This window comes from Phalacrocorax aristotelis, chromosome 7 (genome assembly GCF_949628215.1).
Source record: "Phalacrocorax aristotelis chromosome 7, bGulAri2.1, whole genome shotgun sequence".
Classification (NCBI taxonomy): domain Eukaryota; kingdom Metazoa; phylum Chordata; class Aves; order Suliformes; family Phalacrocoracidae; genus Phalacrocorax; species Phalacrocorax aristotelis.
This window is the reverse complement of record NC_134282.1, coordinates 43,799,459-43,819,712: the sequence shown is the minus strand read 5'-3', so window position 1 is coordinate 43,819,712 and position 20,254 is coordinate 43,799,459. Positions and strand designations below refer to the sequence as shown.

The 20,254-nt window shown below is 39.5% G+C and overlaps 2 protein-coding genes across 4 annotated transcripts; both read right to left on the bottom strand.

Annotated features, from left to right (window-relative positions):
• Positions 1-5,685: 5,685 nt before the first annotated feature.
• On the bottom strand, positions 5,686-9,885 carry COXFA4L3 (cytochrome c oxidase associated subunit FA4L3). Its single transcript, XM_075100451.1, has 5 exons — positions 9,748-9,885; positions 9,559-9,619; positions 9,178-9,266; positions 8,332-8,392; positions 5,686-7,706 (listed from the first exon to the last, which is right to left on the bottom strand). Exons 2-5 carry the CDS (start codon positions 9,598-9,600, stop codon positions 7,638-7,640), a joined length of 261 nt encoding a protein of 86 aa, XP_074956552.1. The 5' UTR covers positions 9,601-9,619; positions 9,748-9,885; the 3' UTR covers positions 5,686-7,637.
• Positions 9,886-11,641: 1,756 nt separating this feature from the next.
• Positions 11,642-19,855, bottom strand: AFG2B (AAA ATPase AFG2B). Of its 3 annotated transcripts, none has more exons than XM_075100439.1 (8): positions 18,641-19,855; positions 17,393-17,578; positions 15,890-16,048; positions 15,199-15,408; positions 14,533-14,760; positions 13,543-13,677; positions 12,715-12,840; positions 11,642-12,046 (listed from the first exon to the last, which is right to left on the bottom strand). In XM_075100439.1, exons 1-8 carry the CDS (start codon positions 19,715-19,717, stop codon positions 11,894-11,896), a joined length of 2,274 nt encoding a protein of 757 aa, XP_074956540.1. In that variant the 5' UTR covers positions 19,718-19,855; the 3' UTR covers positions 11,642-11,893. The 3 variants fall into 3 exon arrangements, with proteins under 3 accessions (XP_074956540.1, XP_074956541.1, XP_074956542.1); XM_075100440.1 differs by having other exon boundaries at positions 13,573-13,677; positions 18,641-19,848; XM_075100441.1 differs by lacking the exons at positions 11,642-12,046; positions 12,715-12,840; positions 13,543-13,677 and adding an exon at positions 14,261-14,393 and having other exon boundaries at positions 18,641-19,848.
• Positions 19,856-20,254: the final 399 nt, after the last annotated feature.

Sequence of the window (20,254 nt, the reverse complement as noted above, 5' to 3'; positions counted from 1 at the left end):
AAAACATACATACTAGTAGATATACACAACCCCTACAAGTTTTGTTATATTAATTCTATGCCTCCCTGAAATCAGTATAAAAACATTCCCAAAACTTCAAACTAATTTTCTCTTATGTCTACTTTGGACAACATGGGATTGTAACATTAAAATCATGGCTAAGAGTTTGGCAATGAGGTAAGGAACAGAACTGCAAGTCATTATGACTAGGATTTTGCTGTGTATTTCTGCTTTTGCGAATAAGGTTGATACAGCAGTCTGTTTTCTGACCATAGCATGTTTCATTCAAAGCACTTCACAAGAGGGAAAATAAACACAGTAAAGGCAGCATAATGCCAACATAATATTTAATAACTCTAGCAGTAATTAAAAAAAATACTCAGGCTTTACTGGATTATAAAAGAAGTTATACAGCAGGAGGGACAGATGCATCATTAAATGAAACATTTGTAGCAGCTTTAATAGAAAAACAGCTTTCCCTTTGTTTTGATGTAGTGAATCAGTGATTTATTACAAGTAGATTACTTTGCTTTTCTTTGGCAAACTGATAAGATTTTCCTGTTACTACTAGGGATTACAAGTCATCTGGATTTTCTGCATTTACTTCCTTGTTTGTGCAGCAGCAGCAGCAGCAAATCTGGTAAAGGATGGTGTTTATTAGTTACCTACCTACTGCAAATACATTTATTTCAATTAAAGAAATTACACACAACAGGAAATCAAGAACGAAAACGTTTTGCTGAAGTTGAAATCTTAAGCACATTTATTTACACTTAAGTTTAAAAAAATTTGTGTGGCTTTCTGATCTCTCAGCTCATCTGTTAGCATCCCAGCTACCCCCATTTACCCTCTATACACCACACAATATAATACTGTGTTGAAATAAAGTGAATCTGTTAATGCATCAGATTGACCCTATGTGAATTTTGCAATTAAAAATACACATATTTGCCAGCACTGAAACAGCAAGAAGAAGAAATCTAGCTTTTCACAAACATTGTGCTGTTAACAATCCGTGTAATAATCTAGTGGGGTGCTGAGGTGGGCGTCCTCACTTGCACCTAACAACACCCATCAGTCCTTTCAAAGATGTAGTATAGTTCTGTGCCAAAGGCTGATGAAGCACTCGAGCCCACAGTCACTAGCAGTACACCTCTGGTCTACCAGAACAGATTGGTCTCATGCCAAATACTATACAAAAGAGTAAAATGATAGAAAGTGGCTTGAAAACTAGAGTTCTAGAGAACAGGTGTAACCATAAAGCAGGATGGCAGGCAGCTCTGCCTTGTGACTGCATCATTTAACATACATTCCTTTAGACAATGCTGACTGATCGCTACAGATCTCTGGTCCTCAGAGTCTATTTCTGGTGCTGTATCCTATTGACTTTTCCTTCCAGGGTCTGTAGATTCTGTTTGCCACCATCTGGTAACAACAGCCTCTGTGCAGAATTCCCACTCACTTCAGCAGGGAATTCTGTTTTAAAAATCAATTGCTGTAATAAAGTCCCAAGTTTTAAAGCTATCATCTCCTGCCCCTGCTTCAGCAACATTTGGGGTCAGTGAAGTCAGCAAGTCTGGCTGAGTGAGGGCTAAGTGAGCTTGAACTTAAATAAATTATGTTGTCCAATTTAATCAAAAAGAAAGAGAAAATACACACATTAAAAAAGCTGTTTCACAACTGTTGCCTGGAATGCCACAATCATGGTCTGCAAGGCTACAGAAATCCTGATGATTCATAGTGCTAGGACTGAAAACTGCCAGACCACTTCAAGTTTGGAGTTACAGAAGATGAACAAGTTTTTTTTGTCATTTTCTTTGAGGAAACAACTAAAGGCACCAAATCTCAGTAAGAGAACAGCTCTTACTCAAAACAAGAGATATATTGACAGAAGTGCGTAAGGAACAGTATCCCATAATATTATTACCCTTTATTTTTCTGCAGTAGCATAATTAAGGGATAGCTTTCAGTGGAATGGACCCTACGTAACAATATGATGTTAGTATGTTAACAAATTTAAAGAAAAGCCACAAACGTTTTTAGGTGGGTCAATGCATGCTTATGTACATGACTTGAATTTCTTTTTTTTAAATTATTTTCAAAATGGAAAGACAACTCTTAAGTATTTACTGTTATTTATGCATATACTGAGAGTCTACAAACTTTGCTTGAAGAGTTTACAGGCTATGCATTCTTACTGTTATTAGTAAGGCTCTTGTTTTTTTAAAAATCACCCCTATGGTGCATTTATTACAACACCATCAGTGTAACTAAAGCAAAGCAGAGCAGGGGAGAGGGAAGACAAACATTACAAGCAGGGCCATTTTTTCTTAATTTCTGAGTTTAAACCACCAGCCTAATTATATTCTGATCTACTCATTTTACATGTGCAACTTTCTAGAACACAGTGGAGGTGTACTAATAAATAGTATTAACAGCAGAAATAAATTAGGCCAAGAAAATTTTAAGTTTTATTGATGTGTGTGTTTTGGTGGGTGAGACAGAGATTTAGCAAGAAGACATGTCAGTGAGGGAAAGAAGGAAGTTGTCTCATAGAGAACGGGAAGGAGGGTGTGAAAGAAAGTGAGTAATACCAGAATTTAGTATAGTCCAGATCAAAAGTTTCCAGTTGAAGAGACTGCTTGACAACTGGTAAAACTGGAAGCACATTTATCTGAATTATAACAGATGTGCACAAGCACATTTTAAACCTTATAGAAACAAGGTCACAAAGATAACTAGATTTACCTTAAAAATACTGCATCGTGAAGTCTAAATTATGTATACAGAATACTTTTTAGGGAACGTTATGGATGCGGTAAAATCTTGGCCAAGAGTAGCAGAAGTGGTATGAACACCCAGGACAGGCACACACCTGCAAGCTCAGTGTCAAGGCACAGCTGTGGCAGGAGGCCCAGCACCGCCAACAGCCCGACTCTGGCTTTTGCTGTCCCTGGCTGCTATGCAACATGGCCACCTCACTGGGAGCCACAGACTGTATGCACCCAGGCCAGGACACCCGACTGACACACGCCTGAGACCACAGATGGGCGTTTTGAAGAGCAGGGGCCTGCTGCAACTGCAGAGTGTTCAGCACCTCCTGGATGGGAGGCCGATGGCCATGTCCCACAGCGCCTGTGTGATGCATTGGGCCAAACATTGGAAGACTTAAATGAAGAGAAAGCCAAAACCAACACAAAACTTTTGTGCATGTTCCCACTGCTAACCAATTAGGGGTATTTGTTAAATTAACTTTCTGGGCCAGCAGCATCAGCCAGTACATGGCCTATATCCTGAAGTGCAGACAAATTGTTTCTAGGATTCTAACTTGCTAACACAGCTCCACACCAGTTAAAGCTCTGTTATCCCCCAACACCTGAGTTACCACTTTCTTTCAACACCCTCTTTTGCCACACAGACGTATACTTTACTTTACATGCTCTGGAATGTCCAGGCAGCACAGCACCACAGAAAGGCAGTTCAACTCCTTTAACCACACACCTCGAAATCGGACATTGACACAAAACCGGGAGTGGGAGGTTTGTGTTGCTTGTACCTGTTTCTTTTGGCGAGAGAGAGGCCTTTTCCCAGCTGCAGTCATCAGCGCTGCTGAAGGCTCACAGGCTTTAGGCAGTCCCACAGGTGACCTGACAGCGATGCCCAGTGAGGCTTACCCTCCTCAGCTCCTGGGACATGAGGGAGCAGCCTCCGCCAGGCCTCTCAGTGGCGGTGAGGGGGAAAATGGAGGTGACGCGTGAAGAATAGCTCCGCACCCACAGGCAGCCTGGTGCCCCTCCGAAGAGGGGCAGGAAAGCAGGGCAGCTGCCTTGGGCTCCCTCACAGCCACGCGCCCAGGGGCAGCGGGGTGTGGTGGGTAAAAACAGCTGCTGGACAGCTTTTCACTCATGACTTAATTTGTCACAGGGCCCAGGCTCTCCATGCTGTACGAGGGGCCCTTAGAGGGACTGCATGTCCCTCATGAGCCCTGCAGAAGGACACTACATCCCTATTAACAGCTCTGGCCAGATCACACACATAACAAGGTTATCTAAAAGTAAAAGCTAATTAAACCAAGATCCTTTGGTCATTGGGTCAAGGTACAGTATTAATAGGGTTGGTATAGCCTCCTTGAAGTGCTTTCTATAGGTGTGTGATCTTTGATCAGGGTGAGGCACCACAGGAGAAGGGCTCTTTGGACTGAGTGTCTGCTCATTCATTGGACTTCCTTTGAAGGGTGCAATTAGCAGGGATGGCCGTTTCATGATGGGAGATAGCTTTCAGCAAACAATCTGCCTGCTCTCTATTCACATCAGCACGTGAAGGTCAATAGTTACTTAGTTGGACTGTAATGCCGAGTCCACTTCCTCGCTAATGCTTTTTTATTTCCAGTTCAGTTACACTTTTATGTGATCTCGTTATCTTGTGTGCTCCCCGTATGGCAGGGATGTGCTGTACAGCAAAGACTTTGGACAGCAAATTAAAACTGTGCTGAGTAGCACGGCCATGTTTGTTTAATCTGAAAGCTTTTTTGGGAAATGTCCAACACCAAACAGTGGCCAGATCCAGTGAATTGTCCCCATTACTCTTTTTGGTTTTCTATAGCTAGTCCTAGGGACAATAACCTGCACTGAGAGAGGTGACAATTGCAGGATGAACAATTTCTTTTAATGATTGTATCAGGCCCCTCTGTAAGTTACTATTTTCTACAGAAACCACACAGGCCAATGAAGTAACTAGATAGTATAGTACTATACTAATAGCATCTTCTGGTAGAGAAATGTGGGTTTTGAGGACATCAGACAGAAATGCTGACACTGGGGCCATCGAATACAAAGAAAGCCAAATGAAAAACTCAACACAGCTCTTGGATATCCACAGACATTGTGTTGTTGTGCTTAAGGCCTTTAAGTACTATCATAATAACAAACATTAGTAATGAATTAATAATTGCATGTATACTGGAAAAGCAACTGTCTATTCTTCCAGAAAACTATTTACAAATAGACTACCTCGGTTATCAGCCACCTGCAGTTAGAAAAGCATGACCATAAATTCTAATAATGCATTTCTAATGGTGATTAGAACCATTAAAAACATTTCTAATGGTTTCTAATCTATATTTGAAAATCTAAGAAGCCAGTGAACATTTTTAATTAAACGTTTGTAATTAATATGAAAGTTGGAAGTGATATAGTTCCATGGAAAAGTACTAGACAGGGTGAGCAAAGATAGCGATAGTGAAAAAAAACCAAACCAAAACCAAGAACAGAATGGAGTAGGAGACAACGGCCTCTAAATTGTCCATGGACTAAAAAGTCATGGGTTTACATAACATAGGAGATGGAGGTCTTATTGTTCTCACAAAAGTCAGCTCATAAAATCCAGCCAATTAAATCTTTACTGTCTTAACTCTGACGTTTGTAGAACAAGGAAACAATTTTTATGCTGCTTTACAGATTTGTGTTGCGTAGTTTTGGGGGAGAAGAGACAGTAATTGCTCTTGGTGTGCTCTACTTAAAAGAAAAAACCCTCAGCTCTGCAGGAGATGGTCTGAGAACACACAAAATTTTCTCAAGAACCTTAACAACACTCAATTATTTTGAAATGCAGAAAAATACTTTGATTTCTCACATTATGTGAAAATCCTCCCCACAAACCTATGTTCAAGAGCAGTTAACAAAGCAAGACATTCTATTACCTTTAATATTATGCTTCAGCACAGGATGAGAGAAGCAACAACCTGTGACTGATGGCAGTCACACAGCTTAATGCACTACTGGAAGACACCACTGAAAAGTAGTTAAGTACAAAAATCACATAAAAATGACTTACACTTATTTCTCCAAAGTTGACAAATATAGGTTATAGTATTTACAGATCATACAAGTGATTTACTGAAGAACAAACTCATCTAATACATGCATGAACTCAGAGCACAGCACTTTTTGTTTTGTTTGATACAGTCCAGTAAAAATATGGAAATACAGAGTAACTTACAGAAAATATTTAAAAATATTTCTCTACTACAAGGCTTATAACTTGTAGTCCTCTGAGCACTGGATTTTTGTGTTTATATGCTATCAAATCATCTTGTAATGGCATTCCTTAAAATGAAAGCTAAGAATGTATTCTGAAGTCTTGCAGTCCTTCTCGCTCTTAAACATAAATGGTGCTGAGTCATCCTTACTTGATAAACAAATATTAATGCTGAATCTACACACAGGTATGGGCAAAAGTAGCATTTCAACCTTTTTTCCTAACACTTCAACCTTTTTTTTCCTCAGCATCAATAAATCTGAAGAAAACATAAAGCTTCTGAAGCCAAGCTATGTTAAAATTCGGGAGACAGCTTTACTAAGTTTTGTCTTTCCTGCAGCAGAGTGACCTAAAGCAATTCACTATTTCTCACAGGGACTTTTTCCGATTAGCAGTTGTTTCACTTTTGCTTTCTTCCTCCCAGAAAGTAACATGTATTCTGAACATCCATTGTAAAAGAAACTGTATAATATATTGCGAAACTGCTTGGAAGAGGACACATACAGAACATATCCACAGAAGACTGTTCTACCATTGGATGCATATATTGCCTCATTAATTTCCTGCGGGTCTGCCCATCACGTTCTTTCCCTGGCCAACTCGTAAGAAAAACAAACAGATGCTTAAAGAGGAACTGTCTCTTTATAGAGTTATTCCTAATTTTAATCTGTTATTTTGTCTTTGTTAAAGCAGATGTCCCCAATAGCATGTATCTAGAAGTGTTTAAAAATATCATTAACCACAGAGTTCGAGTTTGCACATGAACTACCTTGCATGAAAAGAAGAAATTAATGTTATGTAATTAGTTTTGGATAAGTTTCCTAATTGTAGTAACTTTTTCTAAATTTAAACACAAACAATATTTAAATAAAACAGAAATCTCACTTCCAGTTCCCTTTTAGTTATGCTTAATCTTTATGTTCTGACCCTGCAGTCTCAAATATACCCTTCAATACCCTGTTGGACTCCTCAGTGGGTTAAGGAGAGCACATGTGTAAGTTTTAGTATTAGCAGTAGAACATTAGTTTCGACTTAAATTGTCATCACATGGAACATAGAAAATGAATGCAAGTATACTTTATGACCACATACGTTGCCATACAAAGACGTCCCCTGGCTACGATGACTATTTGGTCAGTATACAACATTGAAATAGAGTATACAGAGGGAGCAGACCAGGAATCCCAATTTAGAAGGGCTTTTGGGTAATCTCCATTTATGGAATTCACATGGAATGTTGTAAAAATTTAAAATGTTTTATTAAAAATATATAAAATTACAAAATTAATGTATTTTCAGTAAACACAAAATTCTACAAAAAGCATGAAGGCTTTTTCCATGTTTAATTACCATCTGAATATTCAACATTTGACATCAAATGCCTACTGAAAATGAGTATTTGAGACAGATTTTTGGACTGTGTGGATGTTGTATGCCAACTTCTAAGGCAACATGAAACTCCTCATCCAGAGTCCAAAAAATGTAGGGAGACCCTAAAAATGTAGCAGAAGCATTTCCGCACACTGATTACAGTAGTCAAGTTTGTGCAGAAGTGATTCCACTAGATTCATAGGGTACCTTTTTGAGGCAACAGAAACTTGTCACTTCATAAGCTTTCTGACATTTTCCAGCTCTTCTATAGGTTTCCATTTCTGCTGGATTGTTAACAGCTGGAAGAAATTCAAAGGAAAATATGAAAGAAATTAGCAAAACCCCAGCAAGCATTTACTCCACTCCCACCCTTCCCCATATCATACATCAACTTATTGGTGAAGAAGGGTTTCTAGTACATTTATGTTTTCCTTTCAGAAGTAAGCAAAAATAGCAACTGATGACATATTTAATTATTTGCTGAACAAAACCACTTGGACATTAAATAAGTAATAATGCCAAATAATTTCTGTTTTTCCTTATCCAAGATGCTCTACTAAACTAAGATTCTTTTTTTTATGTCAAGCTGCAGTACTCAAAACCATACTTAGTCAGTTTTGTAACTGAGGAACAAGGCAAGTGTAAATGGATGTTGGGGGGTGGGAACATCAACCAGAACAACCCTGTAAATTCAGGATCACACCTAGAATGTAATAGCTGAATTCCTATCATGAAGTAATACAGGGAAAATACTTTACATAAAGTAACGAATTAAGCAGTTAGTTCCACTTTTAAATAGATGTATGTCAGCTTTACCTTTGTTTCCTTATTAATATTTTGCTAGTTTTACACATTTAAATGAAGTCATTAATTGTGTTGGAAATACATGATATTTGTACTGAGTATATTATTTGTACAAATTACCTTCTGAGGCTTGGTAGGATCGACAGTTTCCCATGGTTCTGGATTGCCACTCTTGTTAATGCTTTAAGAGAAGATCATGCAAAACAGGTACTATGTTTTAGGGTGTGATCTTGCACACATTTTTCTTACATGAGCAGTCTATCCTCAGCAGAACTATTCATGTAAGTAGTTCCCTGAAACGCAAGTTTACAGGTTTGTCCATTTTAAATTCTGGGCAGGAATCAATGATGGCATGCTTTATTTGCAGCTTCCAAAGCACCATAAAAGCCAACATTGTTCAAGTATAGTGTGTTATCATAAGGGAAGCAAGCTGAAAAACCAAAACTGAATAAAGACATAGAGAAAAAGTACGGGGATTCTTACGCTGACAGCTAAAATGCCTATTCCAATCACTTGAAATATAAAAATTCCTGAAAACTTAAAGCGTATAGGAAGTAGCTCCGATTATTAGCCAAGCCATTAAAATATTACCTTGTTATTGTTATCAAATGCTGTTATCAAATGCTGTTCTTCCTATACAAGTCAATAGTCTGGTTGCAACATAACTGCATGTTGTCTACCTATTTGATTATTTGAAATTCTTCATAAGACCATTTAAAACCTATTACACCTAAAGCAAAGAAAAAAATATAACCTATTAAATAAAAAGTTAGGAAATCATTTGGACTATGCTCCAAATTAATTCATTTCTTCGGTATTTACAATCTGTTAATACCTTAGTAATTGCTAGCAGTCTGGAACATCCACATGGATATTTTATTTTTTTGGTACAAAACATGATGGTCAAATACCTCTGTTGAACAAAGAAGGTTATGGAAAACTCCAAGCAATAAGTATTTTGCTTACATCACATCGGATTTGCCGAATAGGGAATAGGCAGAAAAAGAGAGCGCCCCAACTGCTGCAAAGGACACTACTCCAACCAGGGGAATGAGCTGAAAGACATAAAATGGAGAAAAAGAGTTTAAGATCTGGCATCCTGGATACAGAGCCACGAACAGGGGTCTGAGAGTTACAAGGAATTAAGACTTGATTACTTGTTAAGGTGTATTACCTCTAGGTTATTATTTACACCACCTCACTTCCAATGCATGAACGTCAACTTACACGCATCCCTTGCTACCACCTCCTCCTCTATAGGGTGCCCGTTATTAGACAGCAGCCCCCGTGCACCTGCCTGAGCCATGACGGGGGTTATCGCAGAACCAGCGCCTCTGGCAAACTTACCTCTTTTTTTGCCTTTAGTATCTGGAAGAAGCTCGTGTTCATCCTCGCTGCGGCTGCGGACCTGGAACAAACGATTCCCCGTTATCCCGGGACCCCTCGGCTGCGCGAACCCCGCCTGCTCAGGCTGCGGGAGCGGGCTTGGCCGCCGGCCTCGGGAGGGAGGACGGGCGGGCACGATGTTCCCCCTACCTGGCAGGGCGGAGAAAGACCGGCAGCGCTGCCGAAGGGCACCAGCGCCGCGGCAGGCTACTCTCGCCTTATATGCGCTCCGCAACGCCCCTAAAGGCTGACTCTGCCCCGAGCCCAGGTAGGCGGGACGGCGGCCCGCCGGCGGGGCGGGCAGGGTAGCGCGGTGAGGGCAGCGCGGGGCTGGCAGGAGGGGGGGCAGGGCGGTGACGGTGACACCTGGCGGCCGGCGCGGGGAGCCGCCCGCGCGCCAGCAGCGCCGCCCTGCGGCCCGCACCGAGGCGTTCGGGCCCCGCAAGGCGCTGCCTGCAGGCAGCCGGGGTTGCGGGGTGCGCTCTTCCCACAAATCCTGCTCTCTCGGTTGCTGCATTCCTCAAGCCTTGCTGCTCCGTCTCCCCGTTCGTCCCTTTTCTCCAGCCAGCTGCCTGAACAACAGTGTATCCAGGCAAATGCACAGACATGGCCTTGGCCGGCCTCTGTTCAGAGCACAGAGTGACCAGAACAGGAGCCCGATTTCACTCTGTCCTCTTTTGCTGCAACAAAAGCTTAACCCTGGCCCAGGTTCCCACCACTCTACTGTGTTACACAGCTCCCATCACATCCCAACAGCCCTGTGTGAGAAAAGCTCTGAGTAGGGGCAGGCTGGAGGTGCCAGCAGGCTCTGCCCGTAAATGCATTTCTCCCTTTCCTTCTTGCCCACTGGAAAGCAGTGAGAGAGGTGTTACCTTTGCTGCATGCTCTGCTGGCTCCCTGTAGCAAGGAGAGGACATGACAGGGAACCATTAGCTCTGTTGGTCCTTTTAGGGAGCAAGTATAGAAATTAAGCAGCAGCATCTTTGAAATGAAGGAGCTGACAGCATTTTACTGTCCTAACACCTTTCAGGCCTGGCAATTCTAAAGCAGCACTCTCAAACACTGGTAAGCAAGACAGAGTTACTTTGAAGGTTTTTGTACTTTATCTCCAGCACTGCTAAGAAACCTTTGGGTGTTTTGGAAATTCAGTGGCACTGGCCTACTTGTTGCCAGCAATAAAATAGCAGGATGGTGCTTCCTTAGGAAATAGTGATCAAAGCCACCAAGCTGTAGGACAGGCATTTCTATCTGAACCCTTTCCTAAGTTACAACAGTTTCTACTACTGCCCTTTGCCTTCTGCAGTCACTAACTGCTTTGGAACCTCCTTCTGTGATCCATTTCACTGTCACCTGCACTGATGTGCAGTCCCTAGTGCCCTTGTAATGAGAAAGAAATATTTGCTAATGGGTTTATAACTTAAGAACCTCAGCTCAAATAAGAGACTATCTATGACAGTGGAATATTTCATTCACAAGCATTTTCATGGGGAAAAGGAGAAAATAATGATAAAATTCCTACCCTGGTAAGTTAAAATACACACTTACATACATGTAATAACAATTTCCTTTGCTATATCTGTTTTAGATGACCTACAAAAATATATTGGCAAAGAACAGTTGGGTGGGGAAAAGAATTCTGCAGAAACTGTTATAAAGCAAACTGCCTTCTCTAAAGAAAAAAGTTTGAATTGATTACAGACTTACTTAGTATCTGCTTACTCAATCCAAATGGTAGATCATTAGCTGATCTAAAATTATTCCAAAAGAACCAGACTCCCAAACTTACAACAGGGTGTTAACCTTTTCGCTGCCACTATATTTTGGAATTTGCTCCTAAGAAAGCAAGCCTGTAGATATGCACATATAAAACACCTTACATTTTAAGTAAGAGGAAGCATGTCCCATGCTATATAACATTCTGAAACCTTTTCTATTCTTTAAATATTCAGTGTCCTCTGGAGACTTTACAACACATTTTCAATTAAACAGTCTTACGTTTAAACAGTGTTTGTACCAAAAACTAGGAAATCTACAGTAACACTACGCTGTTCCACAGTGCTTTATTGAAGTATCTGAATTACTCATTTCATCAGATGGAAAATAGCCAAAGCAAACAAGGTTTTAATTTATTCTTCATTACAGAGATCACAGATTTTTCACAAGTGAGATTTTACTGTATTCCATACAAACAGAAAACTACAGTAAGTACAGTATTAAAAAGCAGGAGAGATTTAAGACATTGCAAAGTCTTTCTAATATATTTAAAAATACCTAGGTCACATCACTCCTTTTTGATTCAAGACGCTAATTCTTGTTTATAAAATTTTTCATAAAATTCCAAGTCTTTTATGTTTAAGGATGGTTTTACAGTCCTCAATGATTTTACAAAATGCTCATGTTTTACTGTAGTTGCTTCAAGCCCATTCTCTTGCAATGCCAACAAAGCAGCCTTTAAAAGAAAAAGAAAACAGAAACAAGTTGAAGTGCTTCTCATGTTCTAAGTTGCAAAGGAGTTACTGTAAGCATTCTAAAATATTTTGCATTAGATCAAATGTTAGGTAAAGCAGTCAAAAACAGCACTAGAGTATGATTTATGGTTATTTAACAATAGATAAACATAAAATAAAATTACTATAACTTTTTAATTCACATTTTGTTTGGATTAGACAATATATACTTGATTACTTATATTTTTGGATTTTCTTCCCACTCTTCTTTTATATAACTTATCTCAAATACTTATGGACTTATTTTTTTCCTCTCTAGGCTTGACAGTACATGCTGATTGCCCTAAAAATGAAGTTGTTTGCAGTACACAGAGCACAATTCCTCTAGGTGTGAGCTTGGTTTAGAAAGGGCCATGTGAACTAAAGGGTAGGACAGTTCATTAACTTCTAGTAAATTATCACAGAAAGCCTTTATTCTTATTTAGCTTTTTTATTTAAGGAATGAACCATCGCTCTGTTCTTCTTTTACTCATTCTCTTTATATTTTAATTACAAAATGAAAGAATCCAGATTGAAGGTGGCTTGGTAACATCTCTAAGTTAGCTCTCTTTTTTTATTCAAAAGTTTCACTTACAGTTCATTTCACAGATTAACCATGAATATTTCTTACCTCCTTGCACAGATTTTCAACATCAGCTCCAGAGAAGAGGTCTGTTAGGACTGCCACATCTTGTAATGACACATCAGTATCCAACGGAATTCTTTCTGTGCAGATTTTCAAAATGGAAAGCCTTCCCTGTATGTTGGTCCATATTATAAAAGAAAAAAAACCCCAAACAAACCAATAATTAATCCTTCTCCAAAGCAGTGCCAAATTTGAAATTAGAACTAAGGAAAATCCAGAAGAGTACCAAATCCAAAGCTAAATGGTTTTGGTAGAAGAGTGAATAAAATGCTATTAATGAAGATAACCATAAGGTAAGTATTATCTCATGTATTAAAGTCTGTTATTCAGTTATTCATTACTTCATGAAAACACAGTATTTTAGACTGAAGAGTCAATATTTGGCCAGCTTTGGGTCTCTTTTTTGTTTGGTGGTGGTGGGGATCGTGGTGGTGGGGTGGAAGCTCAGGACAAGTAGCTGCGCTACCCTTGGGAACAGGGCACAAGAATGATTTGAAGCAGGGACAGACAACTTGTTATGGTACTTCCTCAACTGCAGCTTGACTTTTTTTAAAATGCAGATTTATTCTGGATTTTCTATATGGAATAGTATAACTACATTAGTTAAAATGTTACTAGTGTTTAAATTACAAATGTAATTATTCCTTTTTAAACTAATTCATTGTACCTTGAGTTTGGTGACAGATCTTCAGTGAATCATCCATCAATTGTTAAATATATTACAGCAATATGCACCCTTTGCTCTTAAAGTAAGGTATGCTGGCAATTACTATTTTTCCATTTAAAGCCATGTATGGATTTGTAATACATCACCTTCAGATCTGGAGGTGGAATATAGATCACCTTGTCTAGCCTTCCAGGACGCAATAAGGCATCATCCAACATATCTGGTCTATTTGTCGCAGCAACTACTATGAAATCTTTGTCCAAGGTTTCCTGAAACTCCAGCTGAGTAAGAGATTATATAAACATATTAGTGGAACATGGCTAAGACAGGTATTATCTAAAGACATTAGTTTGCTACTGAGAAAAGGGAAAGGGCAAAAAGATGATGTATGTAATATAGTTATTTTCCTTTCAATATTAATTTTATTTTTCTTGAGGTAAAAAATGACTTGGTGCAGGCCAGATTACATGACAAGAAAGATAGTAACCATCTACCTTGACTATAAATACAGACTTCTCTTTGGCCAGACTGTAACAATGACCTTTTATATACAGAAGTTCAGTATCTGAATTCTGAACCCAATTCTGAAATTGGGTTCTTCAATTTTCCCCCAGAAAGTATCATAATACAAGGGCAGAAATTTAAGTACAGAAAAACTAAATATTAAATGTTGTGAACAATTCACTGAAAAGTCCAGTTGCATCTCTTTGTTTAAATAAGTAACTGTTCATAACTGTACTGGTTTCATAAAAAGTATGTATGAGAAAGCACTGCAAATGAAGGAGGGGAAACGCTTATAAAAAGTAAGTTCAGGAAGGAATATGTATATTAATAAAAATTTCACAATTAGTCTAAAAAAATTACCTTAGTGTCAAGCAAGACGATTTTTGTAACAGAAGATGAACAGTGACTAGTAAAGCCTGTGTGGGTATTTTGTTCAAACAAACTACATCTCACTGAGGAACAGCATATGTAAACAGTATTTTCTGGTATTTTTCTGAAAACTAGAAATTATGACAGAGTAGAAGAGCATCTTGCATATTTTAAAGCTTGAGGATTTTAAGTTTAGCAAGTGTGAATGCCAACAACTGGACAGCATTTTCATTATTCCTGTTTAGAAAAGGGAACATAAATACCTTTCTTTCCTTGTCACTTTGTTCTTGACATTGACCTTCAAGCTGTAGCTTGCTTCCTCTTCTTTCTGTGACTTTCAGCCCAATACCATCCAACTCATTGAGAAGAACAGAAAGAACGCGCTCTGAGACACCATGGCCAGTTTTGCAGTGTGACCGAGATCCCAAGATAGAATCAATCTCATCTAGGAATATTATTGCTGGAGTACTTGCTCTTGCTTGGTGAAAAACCTGTTTGTTGGGTTTTTTTTTGTTTTAGTATTAATAAAGTAAAACATTAATGCATACATTCTATCAGGTAAGGTGACAGAACTTACATGGACTTCGTAATTTACTTACTTTTAAAGATACATTTGTAAAAGATACATTTGTAAAAGATTCACAAGAGCTGTTCTGGCTCATATTTACCATTGGCACATTCTGCCTCTCATTTAAATTCTTAAATGAACTGAAAACCAAAAGGTAGAAATACGTTCAAAGTTTAAAACTGGTATCATTTTAGGACTAGATCCTCAGTTTATATAAATATGAATCTGCAAGCCATTTCTATTTAATAATCAGATGAGAGCTTTAACTACTGTCTATTCAAAAACAAAATTTAGGCCTTGCTAATACTTTACAAAACTCAAGCAATAAGATTATAGACCTTACACAAATTAAAAACTGTACCTGAGACAAAATCTTCTCTGAATCTCCAACATAAGGTGAGAAAAGGTCAGCACCACTTACAGAGAGAAAGGAACAGTGACAACTTGTGGCCACAGCCTTCACCAGTGTGGTTTTGGCACACCCTGATGGCCCATAGAGAAGAATACCCTTTGGATGTGACAGGCCCATCCTAGCAAACGCCTGAGGATATTTCATAGGCCACTCAATACTCTGTCAATACATAAAAAAAGGGATGAAATTCTTAGTACAGAAAGTAGGGTTCATATGTGCTCAGCAATTTTGTTGATTGCCTTATTTCCTCTCCTTGGTACAAATATTAATTTGAAATCAGAGAACACTAATTTGGTCTTCCTTCAGATAATAGCCACCTTCTTCAAGTTTCCTCTCAGTCTCTAACAGAACAAAAGGCAATCTGAGAGAGGCTATCTCTGGCTACAAATTCAGGAATGGACAAATAATCTGGCTGCAAATTAAGTGTTTTTCAGCTACTGGAAAACATGCTAATTTTCCCATTATATTACACTTGGTGGTATATCTTGTGGCTAGAAGATTTCTAACTCGCAAACACTGTAATAACTTAATTTAGCACAATTTGCACGAAAATTAGTTTCTATAATGTAGCATACAGAATACCTTGGAGGATATGGTTATTAGAAACTAGCTGTTTATCTAAATTTATTTTAGATGTTACCTGCTTTAACTTTAATTTCACATCTTCAAGCCCACCAATTTCCTCCCAGGTGACAGGTTTACACTCTGTTAGTCCAATCGCACTTCGAAAAGAGGATGGTTGAATTTTTTTAAAAGCTTCTTGGAAATCTGCAATGTTAATCACCATTTCAGTTGAATCCTGGAGAAACCCAGATAAAGCATATTAACTATATTTTTATAAAATAACTTCTAATGCTGCATTAATATGCAAAACATTTCAGAAAAGGCCAAGGCAACTAATAAAGAAGCAAATTCCTGCCCTAACAAGCTTAAGCACTGTAGACACAAAGATGTAGCACAAAGAATATAATGCTTAGTGGCAAGTTCTTCTACAGGAAAAAACAATTTTAACAGAAATTAATGTTTAAGAGAACACTATTTTTTCCCCTAAATTATAGCTCCATTACACAGTGATTTGCTAAATTAAATGGTTGCTAGTTTCAGGATTACTACACACCAATTCCTAGATTATCCTGATTACAGTTAAAAATTCATTCTAACATTCATTTTCACCACATACTAGAGAAAGTAAGATACTTCATCTCAAATAAGCTAGACAATATAATTATTAAACTACAGATGCAGTAACAGAACTAAGATGAATTTTACAAAGGAGCTTGCAGTTCTCAAGGCCAATAGGCCATCTACTTATCCATTATTTTAATTTGTCCACCTTTTTCTTTCTGGGGTACCATGCTCAAAATATTTTTAAAATTATTTTCAATATTTTAAGATATCTGGAGGAGATGGAAGTTGTAGAGATATGATGTTCTCTTCCTTCTACCCCTGAGCGAAGACGGAGGGTTCTACCATTCTCTGTAGACGCTCTGACTCTGGAAGTATTGCAGATCTGGCTTTAAACTTCTGCTCAGCATTCCAGATGAAAAACCACAGCAAACACATACCTCACAAATCTTGTAAAAGTTATAATAGATAGAAAGAATATTAAGAAACAGCAATCCTCTAATTCCATACCTATAATATCTACGAAGTTAAATTTCTGCACACTGGGCCGTTTTATACCTTGTGACTGTAACAATGTTACATCCAGCCATACAACCCAAACAATAATAGTTATTATCACTAGCAGTTATATATTTATGTGTCAATCTAAACTTTAATTTGCAGTTATTATTAACAAGTAGAATTCTAAATCGCTGATAGCTTCAAAAGAGAACGCTTTGGTGGATATTCTAGTTTAATTTGCCAAAAGAGCCTGAGATCTCTGCTTTGCAAAATCCTAAAAAGATAAGGATGAGGAAAAAGACTTCTGCAAAGCTTTTCATCCAGAAAGGAGAAAACAGTCTTTTCAGGTGAGAACTGGAAGGACTAGCAAAATGGTGTATTTATGTTTATAACACACTTGGTGTTTTTCAGTATTTTAGTTTGTGAGTTCTTCAACTTGTTGAGCTTTTCAAGTAAAGCCGAGGAAAAGGTGGTACATATTATTAACAACATTATCTTGACTAATTTGCAACCATACCAAAGACCTGTGGAACACAGCCTGCATAGCAGCTTCTCTGCAGAGTGCTGTGAGGTCAGCTCCAACATACCCAGTTGTCATTTCTGCCAGTTTAACCAAATCAATGTCTGTAGAAATAGGCATACTAGATGTAAGCAACTGCAGGATAGATCTTCTTTGCGTAAGTGTTGGTGTCCCAATAATCACCTAAACCAAATATAATAAACAAAAATTTCAAGTACATATTTGGCTATATTTCTCTTATTCTATAAACCTAGGCAAGCAAGTTTGTCCCTGCTTTATTCTGCTTACTGAAGATTTATACATACTTACACTGCAACTGAAGAATTTTACAAGAAACTTAGCAGTAGCACTATACAAATAATGTATTTAAAATAACCTTTATTTACACTAACTTTCCAGTGAACAGTGTTTGCATAAACAGTTGTTCATAAGACACTGTCAGCTATTGTCCATCAAGTCTTATTTTAAGGTAATTTCAACATAAGACTTAACACTGGAATAATAATTTCCTTGCGTCAGAAGGGCTGAATTAGATTAATTTGAAAGAAAAAAAAATCAATTAGATAAACATTAATACATTATTAAAAACCTGGTAAAATACTGCCATAAAATATATCTCAATAATCTATAAAACCTGGAAAATAACAAAATTTATAACTTAAATAGTAATTATAGTAATAATAGTAATTATAATATAAATTATAACCAGCAAAAAAACCAATACAAGCAAAAGCATTGTGCATTACAAAACTGCATGTGTTCTTTCTTCTTTTGACCACTAGTTTAGCGTAAGTTTTCCAGAGTCGACCTAGCCTCTGTTACTAACATCTGAACAGAATTTTTGACGCAGCAGGTTACTAGCTCTCTGTCACAATAAACTGTTAAGGAGAGATGCACAAATCTCCAATTTGGCATTTAAATGAGAAAAATCTAAGTCTGTAATGCTAAGCATCTGTAAGCAAATGAAAATCTTCAAGAACAGGTCCATGTCTTTATGATAAAGAAGCATAAAGGCTCCTCCATCTGCAAGTATTTGGAGCAGTCAGTTCCCTGGGTAAGATGTGCTTCCTACCTTACCCAAGCTGCAGTGATTGAAAGAAACAAGACACACATTTCAAGCCCGTAGAATCCCAATATTAAACATGACTAGTAGACATTTAAAAATAAAAATTACTTTAATAACTGCCCCCTGCTCCACCACAAAGAAAGAAAAAAAAGAGTATATTAATAACAGGGTTTACCTACCTCTCTGTCAAACCTGCCAGGTCTTCTCAGTGCAGGGTCTAAGGCATCAGGCCTGTTCGTTGCTGCCATAACGACCATCTTGCCCTCACTGCCTACACCATCCAGTAGCGTGAGCAACTGAGCAACAACACGATATTCAGGAGCACTGTTTGAACTTCCTCGCTTTGGGCATAGAGAGTCAACTTCGTCAATAAAGAGAATGGTTGGGCCTTCATGTGACATTTCTCTTCCCTTTTCAAAGACTCTTCGCAAATTCTCTTCACTTTCTCCTGGTCTGGAGCCATAGAGGGCTGGGCCACTGATGCAAAACAGATATGCACCCACCTCTTTTGCTACGACCGTTACCAGAAGACTTTTCCCTACACCTGGGGGGCCTATTAATAGCACCCCATTGGGGACAGACAGCCCTAGCTTCTTAAAAGTTTTTGGGAAGCGGAAAGGCAGGTCAACCACTTCTTTCAAAGACTTTCCTGCATCATCTAGTCCTGCAATTGACATTTTTACTGTGTCTTCTGATAAATGTCTGTACCATTCAAAAGTGACCACCTCCTTAATTTTTATGCTTGTTTGGGGGGTTATCAGTCCAGCTTCATCCGTCAAAGGGTCTACAGACAGTATTTCAATATGCACCACGGGACTTTTGAGATTTGGGGGAACAGTAACAACATAATGAAGTGAAACATAAACATTTCTCAGCAGTTCTCTGATCACCTCCTGCAACACTGCGCTGGGAGTCGACTTTTTCAGTGCAGAGCTCTCAAGGACCACTTTCACAGTCGCCTTTTTCAACCGACGATACGCCAAAAGCTGCAGCTGGCCGACACCCAGCATGAGGCCCTTCAGGTCGCTGGCGCTTACACCGGCGGTTCTGCAGCTCAGATCAACCTGCAGGTAGCCGTCCGCCAAGTCGTGCCTGGGCCACGCCGTGCACAAACAGCAGCCGGTGGGCAGAGAGATCCTCAGCGGGGCGCCGATCCTGACTCCCAGGAGGGAGAGGGTGACAGGGCCTAACCTGCACCTCTGGGTGCCCTCGTCTCCCGGGTCGGCGAGGAGCAGCTTTAATGCTGCCGCTTCCATCGCGGACTCGCGCGGCGTGCCCGCCACGAGAGAGAGGAACAGCTCCGTTGCGCGACCCCGCCCGGCTCCTCACTCACCTCGCCCCGCCAGCGCCGGGCTCGAGCCGCGGCCGCGCTGCCCGCCCCGCGCACGCGCCACGGCGGAGCACGCGCACTGGGACGGAGAGCGGGAGGACGGGACACCGCCTACCCTCATGCCCCCGCCTCAGCCGCCGCTGAGGGCGTGGCTTAGCGAACCACGGTGTAAGGAAAGCAACGACCCCTGCTGAGGAGCTGCCCACCCTCAACCGCTCCCTCGGCTCCTTATACCCTCTTCCGACAGACAGACGGGATTGACTCTCGTCCTCGTTCCCACTCGGCTTGTTCTCTACGGAGCTGGTCTCGGCGGGGCTCGCTCGCCTCCCTCATTTCGTCTCCTCGGCACTTCCCGCTTGTTGGGTTGGGGCTTATTCAGGACGTTCCCAAAAGTTCGGCTTCCCCGTTCTCGTGTCTTTTGTTTGTTAGCGCTTCCCTTGGCTCAGGGTAGCACCTTTTTCAC